The sequence below is a fragment of the Lepidochelys kempii genome, chromosome 1 (assembly GCF_965140265.1).
Source record: "Lepidochelys kempii isolate rLepKem1 chromosome 1, rLepKem1.hap2, whole genome shotgun sequence".
Taxonomy (NCBI): domain Eukaryota; kingdom Metazoa; phylum Chordata; order Testudines; family Cheloniidae; genus Lepidochelys; species Lepidochelys kempii.
Window position 1 is genome coordinate 284,919,963 of NC_133256.1, and position 20,945 is coordinate 284,940,907.

Genomic DNA, 20,945 nt, shown 5'->3' on the forward strand with positions numbered 1-20,945 from the left:
AGTCCCGCTCTTGTGGGGAACTTTCCTGGCTTCTGCACTACCACGGTGAAGTGGGCTAGTGAAAAGATCTGAGTCCTTGCTCCGACTTCCTTTACCCAGTGGCCTCCCTGCCCTTGAGGACTCCCCTTCCACTCTCCTGTCTGGCTGAGTCCTCGTAACCCCAACAAGGCTGGGTCCAGGATTCCTGGGGGGCTCAACCCCCAACCCTGCTGTGGTCACCTAGGACAGGGGCTAGGGTGTCCCCACTCCGGGGTACTCTCTCTGCACTGGGCACTCTCTGACCCACTGACCATTACATACAATTTGAAGCAAATGCAAGTTATTTAATCAACAATTAATTTTAAAAAGAATAAGGGGAAATGGGAAAGGTTAAAGGAAACACATCAACCTGCTCTGTGGCAGGGAACATCACAAACAATGTCTCTGGAATGTCCGGGCAGTTCACAGTCTGTTCCTTGCAAGTCCCAGGCCTCCTTCTCAGGCCCTGGCTGTGCTGCAGGGATGCTGTGGGTCGGACACTTGCTCTGGTGGTGGCCACACGCTCTCAGGCTCTAAGTGGTAGGACCCTTCTTCCCAGTGTCGCCCCTACCGAGGTTACGATCCAAGCCTGGCCTGCAGAGCCTCTTGGCTGAGGTGTCTCCCTGTGCTGGGCCCACTGCCCAAGGTCCCCCTCAGTCTTCCCAGCTGCTCACTGCATCCAGCTCCAGACTGCTCCAGCCCCAGCTCCACCACTCTGTCTCTGCACTGCTGCTGCTCTCCCTCCAGCTCCCTGGGCTGCTTCTCCGGCCCCTCTGGCTCTAGTTGCTGCAACTCTGCTCCCAGGACAGGTCTGCTCTGCAGGCTGCTTCTGTGACTCTGCTCCCAGCACTGATCTGCTTCATGGGCTGCTTCTCTGGCCCCTCTGGCTCTGGTTGCTGCAGCTCTGCTGCCAGGGCAAGTCTGCTCTCTCTGGGCTGTGCCTCTGGCTTTGGGGCTGCAGCTCTGCTCCCAGGACAGGGTCTGCTCTCTCTGGGCTGCTTTTCTGGTCCCTCTGGATCTGGCCCAGCTCTGCTCCCCAGCTCAGCTTGGGCCCCTGCTTTCTCCTTAGCTCGGCCCCACTCTGTCTGACGCAGGCAAATCCAGCTCACACAGAGGATGGGACCTCCCCGGCCTCCTGACTCCCTGATTAGCCTGCCCGCACTGTCATTCAGGCTGACCTGGAGCATTGGCCTCTCCCCATTGTTCCTGGGGACTGTCAGTCTCAGGGTCCTGGTTTCCCATAGACCCTTCCCCTTTTAGTACTGGGAGCTAGCAACTAAAACACCCCCACTGAATGTTAGTAAGGGGGCAACAGTACCCTTACACCTGCATGCTTTCTACTCGCCCAACCCATACTTCCCCATCCACACTGCTATTCTTAGCCTTAGTGCTGTCACCCGCTGCTGGAGTCTTTCCCTTCCACAGGCAAAAACTCCCCCAGCAGGGAACGGCTGCTAGCTCCCCATTGTTGGAGCCCTTCTTCACCACAGGGAAAAACTCCAGCAGTGGGGAAAGGCTCTGCCAACTCCCCATTGCTGGAGCCCTTCCGCACCTCAGCAAAAGACTCCAAGACTGGAAAAGGCTCTGAAATCTCCCTGTTGTTGGAGCCTTTCCCCACAGTGAAAGGCTCCGGCAGCAGGGAGCTGCTGAAGCCTTTCCGCACTACATCCTCTCTTCCAGAGCCTTTCACTGGCACATGTAGCTACACACCACAGTAGATGCAGCCTGCTTTTCGCTGTGGCATGTAGATACATGTACCCTACATGCTGCCACCAGTGGTGTGTAGTGCTGACATAGCCAGCTTGATTGTCAGCATTTATAAGTAGCACATCATTCTTTCTATTCAAGCCTACTGTATTCTTAGGGTAAAAACACTACAGAGAAAATATATTTAAAACAATAAAATAACCTGCATGCATGCTAATAGCCTTACCAGACACCGTCTCCACTCTAACATGGGCTCTGGTAGGAGCAGTCCTTCAACGGCCCACCCCCCAGAGTTTCCTTTGTGATCACAAGTTCATCACAGCTTCAGCTCAGAACAAGCACACGGTCTGAAGGGGCCACAGTACCAGTCTTTCCGACCTTTCTCAAAGGACTGGGGCTCTCTGTGGACCAAGGGTCCTGTCCATTTGCTGGGTCAGAAAGAAGGCCAAGTCCAGGATATTTATAAAAAAAAATACTTTTTGTATGTTGGTCCCAGGAAAGTCCAATTTGAACCAGTATATGTGAACCTCTCCAGGGGGCGGCTTTAAAGGGCTGATAACAGAGGATGTTCATTAGCATCCCCTCCCTACTGGAGAAAGTACATATAGTGCCACAATAAGACATATAAAATTACATTTTAACGCACTGTACCCCAGAGGTATTAACCCTAATTCTATAGGTTTAACTTAATTCAATACAGTTTATCTTAATTCCACAAGGTTTGTTCAAGATATTACAGAATACTGTCAGTCACACTCACCCCCCCTTCTGAAAATCAGAATCTGTCAGAGAATCTCAAGCTGGCTCATCCAAAAATTGAAGCAGCAAAATTACCTGTCACTTCTGAAGATCTTGACCATGATGTTTGTCTAAACATTCCAGATCTTTGTGTACTGCAAGGGAAGTTAGGAAAACACATGAAAGAGGCTTTCCCATGAATATCCTGCTTCCCGCTGGCCCAGAAATAGTGCAAGAATACCTGTTTTTGGTAATATTTCAGCTCTTCTCCTTCATGTCCCAAGTACAGCTGGGCGAAATGTTTTGAATAGTTTATTTGACAAAAATGCAATTGTGGGTAACCCAAAATATTCATGAATTTGCGACAAATAGTTGTGGCCATTCAAAAAATGGCTGGAGAAGAGATACTGCTGTACCTGCTTTCCCCCCTTTTAACCTTTAGCCCAATGGCTAGGGCACTCATCAAGGACATGGGAGCTCTCGGTTCAAAGCCCCTAGAACAGACCCAAAACAGACTTTTTTGATTCACCAACAATTCTGAAAACGTTCAGATTCAGTTCAAACCAAACTGATTTTTTTCAGAACTGCCATGAAACTGCAAAATCAATTGTTCCCCCAGCTCTAGTCCTGTGGAGGGACAGAAGGGCATGAAAATAAAAGTGTTCTGTATCTCCCCAAAAAGGTTCCCTTTGAGTGAAGGTTCAGGAAGATTTCTAATTTAACCGGAATGTTTTACTCATCTTTAACTAGTGGCAAAATTGTCTGTGAAAATAAACATGCAAGCAACGTAGCAAGTCAATAGTGTTGGATTCTTACCTTTAAACTTTCTAAGCCATGTGAAGGGCTTTGGTAGTGTGACTCCTATAAAAGTCAATGAGTGTCTTGTGGTTAAAGGAAAGCTATAGTTTTGGTCTTGACCAGTACATAAAAGAAAAAATGATCATCTATTTTCTGTCATGTACTAGTTTATAATTCTGGATAAAAATGTCATTGCTCCTCCTGACAGCTTCCTGCAAAAAAATTTCTATATTCTTTAAGCCATTTCACAAAACTACAACAGGAATTTAAATGTCCGTAACTGAGGGTCGTTTGAGCTGCAAAAACGTATAATACATCTTTTACCAAAGAAGCAGGGAAAGACCATACATGTTCCGTCATGCTTCAAACTTTACACAGACAGTACCTAGAGACTCCATAATCAGAGAGAAAAAAAAATGTATTACAAAGTGTACTGAACATGCTCAAGAGCCCATTACTCCGAGTATTACAGGTAAGCTTTGGGAGGTTAAAATGTTATATGATTGCTGCAGTCATGCTGGGCATAAAAATTGTACTGTAGATAATAGCACCCTTTCTTTCTCTTATAATAGAGGGAAGTCTTTGGTTTCTGTACATTTAATAAGGACAGTTTGGACAATTTTGTGCACTAATCATCACATATTTCTCAAAGAATAAGAGGGTTAAAATGGTTCAGCTGAACTTCTCTCTCCCCCCCGCACCCCCCCATGTTTTCATCTGTCTGTGTATTGTCTTTTGCTCTTGCAGCAGATCATTCCTGTCAACTCTCTGGCATATAACTCAGCGGTAACGAGAGAAAAGGGTCAGAAAGGGCTGAGAAATCTCTCATTCCAGTGGCTTTGAAATACACCCCTCCTGATCCTTTTAACAAGCCTGACATCATTTCATTCTCATTTAAAACCCAGGCTTTGGGGAAATGCAGAACCAAATTAAAGAAGGGCAAAAACTAACTTTTCAAGGCAAAGTCAAGGATTGCTCCTCAACAAGTTGTAAATTTCTATCTATCTTAGATATGTATATGGCCCCCATTACTACAGTATCTGAGCACCTCAGAATCTTTAGTGTATTTAACCTCACAATGTCCCTGTGAGGTAGGGAAGTGCTACTATCACCATTTTACAGATGGCAAAGTGAGGCAGAGACGAGGTCACACTAGAAGTCTATGGTGGAGCAGGAAACTTAACCCAACTCTTCCAAGTCACAGGCTCGCACATTACCCACTTTTGTTATTGCCAGGCTATACTTTCTGATAGTTAACACTGAATCAATGGAAAAAATTAGATTTCAACTTAAAATAGATGCAATATCACATTATAGTTTGTTTTTTTAAGGGAGTTATATATTTCCGTGCATGCTTGTTTTATTCAATGGGTTTCTTCTTTATCACTTATTAAAGTGCCATTGTGAGGTGCAGGAGAAATCTCCCTTCTCCTTATGGAACCCAAGGGGGTTCAGCTGTCACCCCCAGAAGATCCTACAATCCTTATGGATTGGCACAGGCCCACTGCATTCCTGCTGCCTCCAGAACCTTTCCTTACCCTCCACCAAGTGGTTCTCATAATACAGAGGGTAACAAAGACTCAGACAATGCTTCCATGATCAACATTAACTTAATTTCAAGAGCCCTGGAGATCTGTGGGGTACAGTGCCCTGTAGAGTGGACATCCCTCACCCTTCCCCCTGTCCTACCCATTTAAAACTGTGGAGCCTGAAACCCAGTGAGCTCTTATGGTGCGATCCATAGCCCATTGACTTCAAAAGAAAAACTTCCATTGACTGTACTGGGCTTTGGATCAGGGCCCTTACAGAGCTCTTATGGGGGGTTATGAGATGGACATAGAATACAGTGAATAGACTAATGAATTCCACCCTCCACCCCCCAGTAACACGTGATAATCAAGGAGAGGTGAATCCAGGCCCAGGTTTGATGAAAAGGAGATGTAGAACTGAGTCTCGTCAGCATATTGAAGACAATGCAGCCCAAAATATCTCGCTATATCACCTAATGTCTTCAAATAGGTGCTGCAACAGGAGTGACACAAATGTGAGAGCCCTGAGAGAGGGACAAAAAAATGCCTTCTGAGACTTTTCAGAGAAGAAGCAGCAAATCCTCTGATGTATTATTCCGTCCCTTCCCATAAGATCATACTAGTGGTTATCATGTAGTATCCTCATAGACATCTTACTCTTTAGCATTGCTATAAGATCACTAGCAATAGATATTAATGCACAGCCTAGACTGATAGGAATCAAAGTATTCTGTAGAATCAAAGTGCAACTGGAGCTGGTTCATCACTATCTTTTCAATAGTCTTCCCTGAAAAAGGAAAGTTTGAGATCAGACAATAATTGGTGAGGTGGTTAATATTCAATGCTGGTTTGCTGAGTAACAATTTAAACATAGAGTACGGCTGGAAACTTGGCAAAATCTCAGATGTCCCTGAATGCCCTCTTGAAGAGAGATGTTAACAGTCCTCATCAATAATGAGCCAAACATGTGTCTACATGTTTTAATAACCATGAAGGGTATGGGTCCTTTCTGCAGATGCCTGACTATAACGCTCCAAGCATACCTAAAAACCTCAATGAATGAATCTAGGTGAAAGCTAGGCACTAGACAGAGCATTCCCAATATCCTGTTTCTCACTGGCTAGTACCAGATGCTTCAGAGGAAATTGTAAGAACCCTTCAGTAGGCAGATATGAGTTACTCTGCACCCCATATTAGGTCTCAACTTGGTCTCTAATTGTGAAGAGTTTGCCTTAAGCCCTGAAGCATGATGTTTAATATCACTTCCACAAAATGTGTGTTATCATTAATTACGATAACTCTGGATATTCTTCCTATCCATATAAATGTCCAATTCCTTTTAGCATTTGAAGTTCTTGGTCTGAACAGTGAATTCTACAGTTTAATTACACACTGCAAAAAAGGATTTCCTTTTATTCATTCATTTTGTATTTCCCACATTTCAATTTCAATCAGTGTCCCCTAGGGGAAAACATGGAGAACGCAGTGTCCACTGTGTCAGTTGTCATGCTGACTAATTAGATTATCCCTACACTTCCCACTAGTATTACTTCTAGTCTTTGATTTCCTTCTGAGAGCTCATAGTATGTGTGTCTATACATTATTTTTCATTGCACTATATGAATATATCAAGTGCCAGAAATATGTTCTTTATTATCTTACAAATTCATAAAATTAAGAAGCATTGATTTTTACCTAAAATTTAGATTTTGCCTCACAGGGAACATTTCACTGAACTTGTACAATGTGTCAATCTGAATACGCAAAATTTGGTTTGAATGAACGGGGCTGCAGCAATCTAAATGCCAATTTCTACCACTTAACCAATCTGTATGTTGAGTTAATTTCTTGATCACAAAAATATTCTTTGGACAAGTTATCCCAAATGTTCACAGGCTCCAAGGAAATATGAACTGTTTGATCTCAGTACCTATACATTCGTTCAGCAGTCTCCTCATAGGAAAATTGCATGACTGGAATAGAGGTGTATTCCAGGTCACAACTAAATTATATGGACAGAGAAGTGTGTACAGCATTTGCCTATACTTTGTCTGGTTCTAATTACCTCAGACAACGTATGTCATCCCTTTCTCTGCAATTACAGGTGATTTTTTTCTATAATTTTTAAGCCTAGCCCTAAGATTCCCCCCAACATTTTCAGTCATTACCTGATGGCCTTGGAAGAGTATAAAGTTCCCAGCAAATGCTTCTGTTTTGATTTCTATTCACATTGGGTTCCTAGCAGAAAAGTATGTGTGGCAGTTTGCATCAGTAGCTCTATGTAATTGCTAATACCCGAAACCATGACATCCCTGATTTGGAGCATTCATTAATCATCAAAAGAGTTACTGATTTTCAGAAAAATGAATGCAAATTGCAGGTAGAATAGAATTGTGGCTCTGCAATTTCATCATAAGCCACAATTATCATTCAGCATGGACATTATATTATATTATAAAAATATTGGGCTGGTCAAAACCCCGAAATGTTTCCTGTTTTCCCTGTTGGGAAAAATACAAGAGAAGTTTAAAAAGAGTCGGGGGGGGGACGACAGTCCCCATAATCCCCAAGTCAAAATGTTACAGTTTCTAAATACAACATTTAAAGTCATAATAAAAAAATGTGTTTTGAAATGCAAATTCGTGGGGGGGGATTGCAATTTTCAAAATCAATAGGAAAATATTGATTTCAACTAAGCCACATTTCATGATGGGAAAAGTTAGCTGTCAAAAAATTTCAATCTCTCTCTCTCTGCATGTGAGTTCATTTCTAGACATGGGATAGAGTATTATCAGAATGCTGTTGATACACAATTATACACAGAAAATCTCATGCACTGATTCAGGTTTGGATAAGAGCCAGGAAGGCTGACCCATGTATCTGAAATATTCCAAATAGATACAAAGCAAGCCTGAGAATGTGGCTGGCTCTGTGGAAAAACCCTCTGGATACAACCAAAAGAGTCCATAATTTCCAGAAACATCTGCACTGACATCTGCATGCACATGGGAGTCATCAAAGATAATAATACATAAGGATTCCAAACATTGCACCATCGCTATTTTAGAGAGTTTAGCTCTGACATTTTCCATACGACCTGATGGTATATAAGCCAACAAAATCACAAATCTACATCATGCCTCAGGTGTACAGGAAATGACAGGAGCCAAATAAACTAGTCTCTGTATCTGGCTACCTCAAGCCTTGCAAGCAGAATGAAAACAATACACTACTCACCCCTCCTCTTTGTTCTGCGAAAAGTTAGAGCATGGCTGAGTGCAGAGTTGTGCAAATAAGCTCGCTCAGTGTATCAAACCAGATCGCTCTGATTTATGACAGATCCAGATAACACTCAAAAGTAGAATCATGAATCACATGTTTATTCATAACAGATCTGTCACTACCCAACCAAAACTGTAGTCACAATGAATCTTAGTAAGCCATATTAAAATCCTAATAGATACTGCCAACATTGCTGCCCAAGCCATCCATCCCTTCATCTTTGCATGCGAAGCCATCTTCCAGTCACACAAATAACAGAGACAAAATAATCACTAGAACACTGGATAGAGTATTTTCACTCCTCCAATCTTGAATCAAACAAGTGCCACAAAAAATGGTGCCTATTAAGGGTGTTGGAACTTTTTATTCTTCATTCTCTGTGTCATACAACAACTTTCTGGCATTCACTATAGATCAATTAATATTTGTTAATGATCTGATAGATAGGTAGGTAGATCTCTAAGTGGATAGCAATGCAAATAAAGCAACCCATTTATGAGTTTTCTTTTTGCACATGATCTGTTTTATGGTTTTCAATATTCTGGTCCCTGTTTTTTTAAACAAAACAAAAATAAATTGAAACAGACACTTTTGAAGACTCACATCTGAACCCTTTTTTTATCCCTGATAGTTAGATAGATAGATGATATACTGATTACCAAGTGGTAGGTGGTGGGAGAGAAATTTGGTAGCAGAAGGTAAGGGCGGGTGGATGTAGTTACTGGAGTTCCGAGGGAAGGAACCAGAATAATGAAGAGCAGTGGTACGTTTGAGAGGCAGACAGGCAGAGAAATCAGAGCAGCAAAAGGATGTTGTGAAGGAGAATAAAGGGGAAAAGAGAGAGGTTTTATTTGACTTTAGCCTGAGTAACAAATCTTGCACTTGAATCAATAAATTATTATAATAGAGAAAAGACATTACTTCATATTTGAAATAAATGCCGCTGTGCACAATTTCATTCCCCCAGGATGAAAATCCATGTACTGAGATGTTTATGGAATCCCAGTGTTAAATGTTTCTTCTTTGGTTTTCTGTTCTGAATTTTCATTTTGGAAATATCTCTTTCCAGGCATTTTATTTATTGCAGGCAAGAACTCTTTTCCCTCAAATCACCTGTTTTGCCTGGAACATATAAACCTAGAAACTGTCGCTACACTTGCAATAGCCAGATTAATAATTGCTCTGGGAAATGAGGATGAGTAACAGATTCAAAATTGTATACTCCTTAGAGAGCAGGTGCAATACATGATAAACACTGCTGATCAGCAAAGAGTAAATGATTAATTAGTGTTGTCTAACAGTGGATGTTTCAGTCTTTCCTTTTCCAAAGCAAAAGGAGCAGCAGCAGTAACTGAGTAAGAAATAATTTTAAAATGTATGCTAACATTTTATTATATTGATCTGCCATATGCTAATGCTCACAATGTATATGCTCCATAATGGTACTGTTAGCTTAATAATTTTGTGATTTCCAGCGGATCAGAAAGGTTTGGACTCCAGACATGTTTCTCTTTTATCCCGGTTTATCTAGTCGAGGCAGATTAGACCAATCTAATTCTTCTAATCTAATCTGTCTATCCTAATATATGTACTCTATCATATTTACAGAATACCAATCACCATAGTATCTAGGCACCAAGTTACAGTAATATCAGAGTGGCATAACGATATTAAAAAGGAGCTCTACTCCCACAAACATATATTTAGAGATTTGTTTTCTCTCTCTTTTCCCTTTCCTCTACCTCTCCTTTTTTACATATTTCTCTTGGAGTTTTACATTTTCCTGGTTTATACCTAATCAGAAACTGTTGCAGGCAAATTTTGTGACTGAAAATCCTGTGTCACTGAGAGAGAGATTTCTTTAAGAAAATAGTTCTTTCTTTATCAAACGCAGTCGCAATTTGATATCTTGCCCACTGCCAGTTAATGTTGCTTTCACAGGTCTATCTGGGAAGGGGGAAGCCATCCCAGGGTACTTTAGAGCTGAATGAAAGCTTCTCCCAGATCGCCCCTCACGTGTTCTGGGATCTTGAGCAAGTCACTCAGCCACACTGATGGCTTTAAATAGAAAGGAGAAATTTCTTACATGAAAAATCATTTTCATTCAGTTAAATCAACCAGTTCAATTTGATTTGGGTTAGACCTCTCTAAAGGTCTTACTCATTTCCAGGTTAGCCTCTCCTGTAGAATACATTTCCTTTCTTCCTTCCTGCCTTCATCTGTACAATGTATCCAGAAAGGAGCAAGGGAGGGGTGAAGTGTTGTGTGCAGCTCTCCCTCATCACCTTCCATCTGTAAAGGGAGAGATCTACATGCACAGGGCCGCTGTTACATGTGGATTCTTGGGGAATGATCTTTAATTCAGTTCTTACTCAGGTAAAATTCCATTGACTTCAAAGGAAGTTTTTCATTGGTAAAGACTTTTTTCAACTGACAATGTTTATTACACTTCCCTTGTACTTTTTCCTTATTAAAAATGCAAATCAATTTCACAGATGATCATCTTGAGAAAAACAATTAGTAAGATTCATAGAGGTCAGTCATTAGTCGAGAACTGTATGTGCTGAGCACAGAACTCATTTGTTTTTGTTTTTCAGGCACTGCAAATGGATGTAAACAAGCTGAATATCACATTGCTTCGGATATTCCGCCAAGGAGTGGCTGCAGCTTTAGGGCTGTTACCACAGCAAATTCATATCAACCGACTCATTGTAAGTACCAAGAATTTTGTATAACAGGAATTACCAGGTAATTTCAGTTACATTAAATTAGCTTTCGTGCTGTTATGGAAAAGTCCAATAGACTCTGATTGAAAAAAGATCCCCTTTCTATAGTTTTTTAAACCATTCTGTAGAGCATAATAGAAAATTACATCGCTGTTATCACATGGTTCAAAAAACTTATGGAAATGAATGATCTATTAAATTTTAGCATAATTCTAGAATTATTTCTAGAGTAAATTCTATAGAACTCTTTGTTTCATCCAAGGGTTTTAAAAGAACTAGCCAAGGAGATCTCTTGACTGGAAAAATTGATTTTTTTTTCAATAAATCTTGTAACACTAGGTTTGTCACAGAGGTCTGGAGGAAAGCAAATGTTGCACCAATATTTTAAAAAAGTAAAATGGATGATCCAGATTATAGTCCTGTCAGCCTGACATGAATCCCTGGTAAAATAATGGAATGGGTGATCTGGGACTTGATTAATAAACACTGCAAGGAGAGTAAAATATTTCATGCCAGTCAGCACAGGTTTATGGAAAATAGATCCTGTCAAATTAACTTGATATTTCTGATAAGAGTACAAATTGGACTGATAAAGGTTATAGTTTTGATGTAATAGATTCTGTAAGGCATTAGACTTGGTACCCCACAAAATCTTGATCAATAAACTACAACGATACAAAATCAACATGGCACACATTAAATGAAATAAGAACTGGTTAAATGAGGGATCTCAAAATGTATTATAAATGGGGAGTCTTCATTAAGATGCTGTGTTTCTAGGTGGGTCCCACAGGGATAGATTCTTTCTTGGCCCTATGCTATTTAACATTTTGATCAATGACTTGGGGTGGAGGTAAGAGAGACATAAAATTATCACTGATAAAGTTTGCAGATGCCACAAAGATTGAGGGAGTGGTAAATAATGAAGAGGACAGGTCACTGATGCAGAGACATCTCAATGGGTTGGTAAACTGGGCACAGGCAAACAATATGCATTTCAATGTAAGGTCATACATCTAGGAGCAAAGGATGAAACCCATAGGTACAGAACGGGGGACTCTATCTTGTGGGATCAGTGACTATCCATTATCCTCAAGTCTTTTCCAGACAATCAGCTTAATATGAGCTCGCAGTGTCACACTATGGCTAACAGGCCTAATTCGATCCATGGATAGAGCTGTCCATGGTCGTGCCGGTGTGTGCAAATGGCTCCCACGCTTCTGGACAGGAGTTCTTTCCATGCAGCAGTTTGCGTCTCCTGTCTGGGAGCATCTGAGACGCTTGCACACACGAGCAAGACCAGGGCAGGGCTGGGGGTGGTATATCCATGTCGGAGGAGCTGCCGGCACAGGGTGCTGGCTCCTGGGAGCAGAGTCTCAACATGCTGCTGGTTTCATTGCTGCAGTTCCTGGTAGAGCCCTGCAGCTCCGCAAATACCAATTTATATCTGCGGATATCCATATCTGTGGAGATGGATTTTGTATCCGCGTGGGGCTCTATCCATGGATGTATAAACACAGGAATATTGACGAGTAGGGAGGTTATATTACCTCTGTATTTGGCACTGGCATAACCACGACTAGAATAGTGTAGTGTCAAGTTCTGTTGTCCACAATCCAAGAAGGATGTTGAAAAATTGGAGAGGGTTAAGAGAAGAGCCACAGGTATGATTAAAGGATTGGAAAATATGCCTAATAGCAGTGGGACCCAAACTTTTGAGGGCTGTGCCTACCTTACCCCTGTCAGCTCCCCCCTACCTCCCCGCCACAGCTGGGAGTGGGGTGCAGCTTGGGGGGGACATAGACAGGAGTAAGGGGGCCGAGGCTGGGGCCACAGGAATGAGACTGGGGATGGGGACTGAGCCAAAGCCAGGGATGGGGGCGGGAGCAGAGTTGCAACCAGGCCCTGGTGGGGGCCAGCAGCCAGGACCACGGCCAGGTGCGTCTCCGTTCCTGGCCCCACCCCCAGCCTCGGCCCTGGGTGGGAGCGGAGCTACAGCCAGGCCCCTCAGCCAGGCGTGGAGCTGCACTGAGACTGGGGACGGGGCCAGGCGCAGGGCTGGGAGCTGGGGCCATGGCTGGGGGCAGGGCTGGAGCAGACCTTGGGGCAGGGAGGGGCTGGGTGGCACTTGCTCCCCACCCCCAACGGGAGCTGGCCTGGACCCACCATGCCCCCCAAAGGTCCCACCAAGCCCCCCTGGGGGAGGGTGCTCACCAAACTTTGGGGACCTCTGCCTTATAGTGAGAGACTCCAGGAGCTCCATCTATTCAGCTTCATAAAGATAAAGTTAAGGTGGGACTTGATCACAGTCTTTAAGTACCTACATGGGGAACAGAAATTTGATAGTAGAGGGCTTTTCAGTCTAGCAGACAAAGTTAAAACTAGATCTAATGGCTGGAAGATGAAGCTAGACAAACAGACTAGAAATAAAGTGCAAATTTTTAATAGTGAGGGCAATTAACTATTGGAACAATTTACCATAAGTTGTGGTGCATTCAGCATCACTGATCATTATGATATACATAATATATATATACATATACATCATGATATACATATTTAGATAGAACGATAGGTTTCAGCAGATCATAACCTTTCCTGTGATCCCTTACATGGGATGATTTATATGTACTATCACAGTTTTACACAAATGATGAATATGGGGGTTACAGGGCACTCCCTGAGGTATAGCGTGTCACACTACTATACTATATAAAGTACTTAAAGGTTAATGTTAATGGCTGACTGTAGGAATCTATAACTGTTGTTTTCCACAGGGCATTTCTGCCATTAAACAGAAAAGCCATACAATCTGTGTGTTGCTAGCATTCCATTATTGTTCCAAGTGAAGGTAGCTTTTTTCAGGCACGGTGTGGGCTGAATACCTGTGAAGAGGATTGACAGGTTCGATATAAATGTATTTCCTAGTATGATAAGATTTTATATGCCAAAAGGGATCAAAAATACCTTTCAAATAATGTCTTTGTGAGAGGATCACACGAGCTGTACAAAAGGAAAGATCAATAGCAATGCAATGACATTCTTTTCATTTTCTTTAGGAACGTCATTCATGGCAGGGTGTGCTCAATCTTCTTGTCCCCCACATTAACCAAAATGTTAAAGTTATAAGGCATACACAGTGAAAAGTGCAACTAAAACGGGAACTTTCCTTATGGGTCCTCAAATACTCTGGCATAACATGTCGTGTAGCAGCTTTCCTAATGTGCTCTGAGGAGCCTGGGTAATTGAGAGCATGCTGCATATTGTGTTTTCCCATTGACTCCGTGGTTTCTTACTTTCTCTTTTAATTTGTGGTTTGAGGGTAGACATATTAACATTTTGCCCTTACACCTTGCCCAGAACACATTAGAAACATTAATTAATATTAGTCTGCTCAACACCCATGGTGAGGAAGGTATTAATCTACCCATTTTCTATATGGATAAAATGGGGCACAAAGAGGTTATATGATTTGGCCAAGATCACACAGCGAGTCAGTAGTCACATGCATTAATAATGTAACTGAAACATCCTTACTCCCATTCCTCTTGCTATTACAACTAGACAGCAGTTCCCTCGATACAACACTGCTTGTGAGCAAAGCCCTACATTAACAGAAGGTATAAAGTCCTTTCTGTAAGCGAAGGAGAACCTACCTAAGGGAGGCACTAAAAGGCGGGAAAAGTACCTCCTCAGCAAGCTCCCCCCCTCCACAAACCCCATAGAAACCCCTCCATCAGGGCTATAGAGTTCTGACTCTGTGAATGGGACAGGAAAAAGAGGGTGGCGGATCTCCTCTGGAATCTCTTGCCCCCCCAAAACAGCCCTGCTCTAGGGGCATCTGTGGTGGTGGAGCTGCTGGCAACCTGCCTCCTGCAAGAGCTGTAGGGTCTGGGGCCTAGTAGAAGATGGGAAAGAATTCATGGCAATATGGAGGCAAGGAATCTCCACGAATGTGCTCTTTCATCTGGCTAATCCACAAGATCTATGGGTTTGTGGGGACTGAACTCCTGTCAATTGTTTTCTGGGGAATGGTGAATTCTGCTTCCAATGAAGAAATCAATGGAAACTATAAAAGTTTATTCTAAGTAAGAGCACAACCCTGTAGGAGAAAATGGCAACCTCTGTGTATGCTATGGTTTCTATGGAGGTCAAATTTAAGCTAATTATCCTTGAACGTGTCCCATTAAATCTGATGTCTGTGAAGTTATACTTCTGACTGTAATGGCTCAATACCTTAAATATAGCAAGGTCATATCTGTTTCTTCATAACAATGAAAGTAGTGAAGTAGGATGAGTATACTTCCTGAAAAAAACCCAAGATTATTCCAGTTTTAATTAATTTATCCCCATCCTGTAACAATAAATTGCAAGATATCAGAAATGCAAGCAGGCTTTTCTATGGAGTCAACACAACTTCCAGGCCAACTTTTAGGGTCCTGTCACATTGCTGTGGCATCTAATAGCATGACATTGCAATGAGAATCTTGTGCCTCAGCGTCACATAAAATTGCAATGTGTTGACATTGGATTGCAAAGTAACAACAAAACACCAACATGTCACGATGCAAAGCCGTTTCGCTGAAGGACAAACCTCTAAAGATGGTGACTTTAAGGTGAGGATAATCTAATAGGGAGTGAGAGAGGAAAAAATACAGCATATACTATTTTTTTTATTGTCCATCCTGTGAAGTTTAAATTGCTCGAAATGGAATGTGAGTGGAGAAAGAGAGCAAGCGAGCAGTTGCAATCCTCCTTACACTATATTTTTCATTTTTTAAAATATGATTAAAAATTGTGGCTGGCAGGAATGATTCAGAATCAAATATTTTATGATTTGTGTTATCTAGGGGAAGAAGAACTGCGTTGAGCTGTTTGCATCTCCAGTAAATCGAAAACCAGGAATTTCTGACGCACTTCCATCCGAAGAGGTGTTGCGTTCACTTAATATCAATATTCTGCATCAAAGTTTATCCCAGTTTGGAATTACAGAGGTTTCCCCAGAGGTAGGTTATCATGTGCCTAATATATTAGAGTTTACTGTAAATTAGTCAACTCTAAATATAATTATTAAGGCCTGCGTGAGTTCTGAGGCTAAGGTACTGATACTGAGGAGAATGTATGGCTAATAAGTTGTTTTTATTATTACTGCAAGGCAATAATAAAAAATAATCCTGTTAAATAATTTAAATAACGCTTGAATGGATCATATAATCATTCAGGCTATGGCAACATTACCGCTTATGTCGGCATGATTTATGTTGCTTAGGGGTGTGAAAAATCCACACACACCCCGAGCAACATAAGTTACACCAACATAAGCACTCGTGTGCTCAGCACTGTGTTGGTGGGAGAGCTTCTCCTGCTGACGTAGCTTCTGCCACTCACAGAAATGATTTTATTATACTGATAGGAGAGCTCTCTCCTGTCGGCATAGAACATCTTCACCAGCCATGCTGGAGCGACACAACTATATTGGTACAGCTGCACCACTGCACTGCTGTACGTATAGACATGGCCGAAGAAACATTGGTCTTTTATATGTGAGTTGGCTGATCTGAAGACTTCTGTGAAGACACAAATAGAATTCCGATTTCATGATAATTCTCCACTTCAAGTCCAACCTCCCGCTTGGTCCATACAGGGTTAAACTGTGTCTTGAATGGCTTTGGGAGCATTGTATTTGTTTATTTTATCTATTGCTGACTTTGTTTTCTGGGAGTGAGAGATCTGAAAGTTTTCCCACTTTATGTTTTTTACCTAGCCCAAAAAAGAGAGAGCCCTTAAAACGTCTCGCTATTTTTTATTACTACTTTTATTTAAACACAGGTCCAGCACTGCCACATCGGCAGTGCTCTGCAGACATTGTATTTGGACATATATTTGACTGTGGGTTTTGCTCGTGACACCAAAGGAAATAATAATTAAAGAAAAAAGGAAAGGAAGCCACTGAGTTCACACACACATCAGGCTATAATCAAATCACTTTGGATCTTGTTTGGTGCTTGGAAGCCCATAATTACACATAAAGCCCCTTGGACTCTTTGTGAGGTCAATTTCATGAACGATCTCAAAACAGTTAATCAAAAACAGATTTTCCTGTGCAAATTTCTATTTTGATGAGAGAACAGTTTTTGGTCAAAAAAACATTCTGAATAAAAAACTTTGACCAGCTCCAGTCCCCCCTCCCCACCCCAGTCCCGTTGATTCCTATGCCAAGCAAAGGATCAGGGCCTTTATGTCCAGGCCTGTGTGTGAGCCATTGCTGAGTGCATAATGGGTGCTATACTAACCTACATAGTTGCTGCACTGCCATTTTTCTACCTCATTTGAAAGTTTAAATTCAGTGTAAAGTGCTGCAATATATTGCACTTTTCATACTGAAAATATAAAAAACAAGTTATAATGAGCAAAGTCATATGTGTTTCCTACAGCAGGTAAATTATGAAAATGAAAGGGTTTTCACGGTGCAGATACTGAGGTTATAGGAGACTGAGTTATAGGATCACAAAGTGAAGCTAAGCAGTCCTGTCCTAATGTCAGATCTGTTCATTACAACTCCAATCAGCTAACCAGGCTGCAGCCCAGACATACTTTCTTTAAATGAGGATTTACTTTAGTGCTGAAGTGTCTGAATTTGAGAGATATGATTATCTGTTCCAAATACTTCAATTACAAATAACAATTCAAATGGACAAGGGAAGAAAGCATATGTGAATAATTCCTTATGAATGGAGAAAAGATTTCAAGCTCGGAGGGACTGTCTGAAAAAACAAAGTGCTGACTTTGAAATCTCACCTATGTTGCATGAAATAGTAACTTGTCATTCCTCAGTTTCAATAGCCTAGAACTACTAGGTATTTGAATTCTCTTTCTGTCAATCAGATAAATGTAGCCAATACAAAGTTAAAGGTTTCATGGAGTTTTCTCTAGAATTCTTCATACAAAATAGCTCATAAAGTCAGGTGGGTTTAATGCTATTGGGAAGATAAGAGCATTATTTGAATGTCTTTATTCCATTTTTAACAGATTACATAAATAAGGCCCCCTGATCCTGCAATGACTTATGCATATGCTTATCTTTACACATGTAACTAGTCCCACTGTCTTCAGTGGAACTACTCATGTGTAAGTCTTTGTAGAAATCAAGGACTAAAAGACAGCTACATTTAATCTTCACCTCCCAGCCATGTTAACTGACCAATTTTTCACGTATCCCTAAATCCACCTAAAGAACAAATGTTTACAGGACAGAGGCAATAAGGGGGTATAACCCAGAGCCACACCAATTTCTGTGGTCCCCAGGCTTTACTTATGCTCCTTACTGACTGCAGCCAGTGTGTTGGAAGCATCTTTTGAGAATGGTCAGCTTTCTTTCCATGCCTTGCACAGAGTGCTACTGGTCAAGTGCTTCTTCTCTCCCACCTCTCTCTATTACCAGAGGTCAGGCGTTCATTTCCTTTGTCCCTGAGAATGGTCCACAGGAGGTGCCTTAGTAACAGGTTAGGTCCAAAATTATCATAGAGAAAAAAAATTATAAAAAAAACCGAGGGCTTGTCTGCACACTAGCTTGAACCAGTTTAGATAAACCAGAGCAGACATACATAACCCCTTACATAGACATTCTTGAATCCATTTAGAAATTGTTTATATCAATTTAGCTTAAATTGATTCCATACTAACTCAAGCTATATTGATACAAACTATTGCTAAACAGACGTAAGAGTGTCTACAGAGGGTATTGCACCAGTTAAACTAAATTGGTGCAAGTGTGTGTGTATACAAGCCCTGTGAGAAAATCAAAGCATTACATTATACCGCCACTTAGCTATTGCATCTTTAAGTTTCAGTGTCTGTCTCTGCTGACAGGCTTTTTTTTTTTTTTTTTTTACCATCTCCGACTTTCTGCTCTCAATAAGGAGGACTGTACCAGGAAAGCTTTTGTCTCTAGGAGCTTAACAACTAAGCTGTTTTAAATTTACTTAATTGTGTATAGCCCCATCTTATCAGTTTTCCTGGACCTCAGAACAAATAATCCTGAACAATTGACACTGTCTCACAAATTATTTTCTTATCATAGACGTGAAGTGACTCAGCTACAATAGTCCAGAACCCCTGCTATCATAATTACAGAAGAGTTTAAGTAAGAGTTCTGCTGTCCTTCCCGCTCTGCATTAGAATCACGGGAACAGACTTCTTTCGTTAGGCTAACGTAGTATTTCGGTGTTCCAAAATGGCATGTCAGTCAGTGTTAGAGCTGTGGTGTGTCATTTTTGCCATTTTATAGACATTACCTAACGTTTCAAAATGGTTTAGATCTGACTTTGAGAAAAACAAAATCAGGAGAAAATGTGCCCTGCATTTATAATGGAGAAGAATTGCGGTAGACTCAACTACTTATATAATAAGTTCTACCATTTAAAAAAAAGCTCTACTGTTCCATTCATGTACTAAAAATAAAGTAATTAAAGTCCTTCAGCCAGTAGTTCAAAAATTGTGTTACCTAGTTAACTCTCTAGTTTATTTGGTCTTTAGATGGGGAGGTACAGGGCAGCATTTATTTACTGATGAAAGGGCAGCTCAGCTGATGCTCAGTGAGCTCCTGCTTTTAATCCAGTTTTCCACGTGGGATGTCTGAAACACAGGAAGGTTGTCAGGTAACCTCCCCAAGGTCAAACAGTTAGTTTATAGCTTATGGGCCAGTGCTGCAGCTGCTCTGAACACGGAATTCCCATGGCTGTCAATGGGAGTTCAAAATGCAGGGCAGCTGCAATGTTGGGCCTTAAGCCAGCATGAAGACCCAGGCCTATCCTGTAAATATTAGATGAAATGACCTCCTCACTGCATTGAGGTAACTGAATTGCACGAAACAAATAGTGAAAGCAGTGAATTTATTGTTGTTTAAATATGGTTAAGAACAATTTCAGCAGAAATAATTGGCTAGTATGCCAGTGTACCATTGAAAATGCTTCAGTTTTTTGAGTGGTTCACTGCAACAAGGTGATTTATAATTCGTTTTCAGCCTGTGGACACGTACAGAGCCCTTAGGGTCAGGTTTTGAAACAAAGTGCTCACATTGCTGAGCAGTTTCCCACCCAAGTACTCTCACTGATTTTAGTGGGTGTACTGTGTGAGTTTCATTTTGCCATCTGGCCTTCAGTGCTGTGACAGACTGGCATCTCAACAAAAGAATATTCTTGTTAATGAAGTATTTTCTAAGTCAATAGATAGGATGGTTAATTTAGGGGTACTTTTTTAAAAAAAAATTACTATCAAATACTTATCTGTGTGTGCTGTATTCTATAAAGCTACATTCTGTGAATTACACAGACTAGGCACTGAATGCTTCTGTCTCCCTCTACAACTAGAGGGAAGCAAATCTGTGTCAAATCAAAACAGCAGCGGCTGCTCTCAGTTATGGGTCCCTCTGTCCCTGGAGTCCATGTTCCCATCAGTGCATACAAACTCCTTTGCTTGAATTCTACCTGAGCAGGGCTTTCCCTGTTTGGGAGGGCTCTAGGTCAAAGGGGTTTATGAAGGCGTGTAGCATTGCTCAATTTGGCAAGGTCCCAGGAGACCTGGCAGATTTCAGAGCATGCTAGCATACACAATGACAACATAGCTCCAAACCATGCCCAGGGATCAGCATGGAGCAGAAGGCCCTATTGAGTTTGCAGACCACCCCACGCCCCACCCCCATGAGACTCCTGAACTTTTCCCTCTGTGGTGATCACGTGACTCCAAGTCTATAAAGTCAACCTCGTAGAATATTTGCAATAGGGCTTCCTGGGTCTTCATTAGGGACATGTCCATACTTGCAACTGTGTGTAGAGTACACATGCTGCATGCCCAGCAGGTATGGATATAAGTAGCAGTGTAGACGGAGAGGCACTGCTTAGGCAAGTAGAGAAGAAACACACCTGAACCCCCAGGGTATGTATCCTGCACAGTTCTCTAGGGGTATGCCTACACTCCAATTAAACACTTGTGGCTGGCCCATGTCAGCTGACTCAGGCTCCCGGGGCTCAGACTAAAGGGCTGTTTAATTGCAGTGCAGACATTTGGGATTGGACTAGAGCCTGGGTTCTGGGGTTGCAGGATCCCAGAGCCCTAAACATCTGCACCACAGTTGAACAGCCCCTTAGCC

General features: G+C 41.7%; 1 protein-coding gene across 7 annotated transcripts in view; it reads left to right on the forward strand.

Annotated features, from left to right (window-relative positions):
• PTPRR (protein tyrosine phosphatase receptor type R) overlaps nucleotides 1–20,945 on the forward strand; it is a 198,773-nt gene that overhangs the window by 92,422 nt on the left and 85,406 nt on the right. For 5 of the 7 annotated variants that reach the window (XR_012156754.1, XR_012156755.1, XM_073327782.1 and 2 more), the window contains 2 exons: nucleotides 10,670–10,783; nucleotides 15,649–15,804. Coding sequence is in view for 5 of the 7 variants with exons in the window: in XM_073327782.1 (XP_073183883.1) it covers nucleotides 10,670–10,783; nucleotides 15,649–15,804 (270 nt within the window). In the remaining 2 variants the exon portion in view is untranslated. Of the gene's footprint in view, nucleotides 1–9,371; nucleotides 9,448–10,669; nucleotides 10,784–15,648; nucleotides 15,805–20,945 lie in introns of those variants that run through there. The other 2 variants (XM_073327784.1, XM_073327785.1) reach the window with 2 other exon arrangements.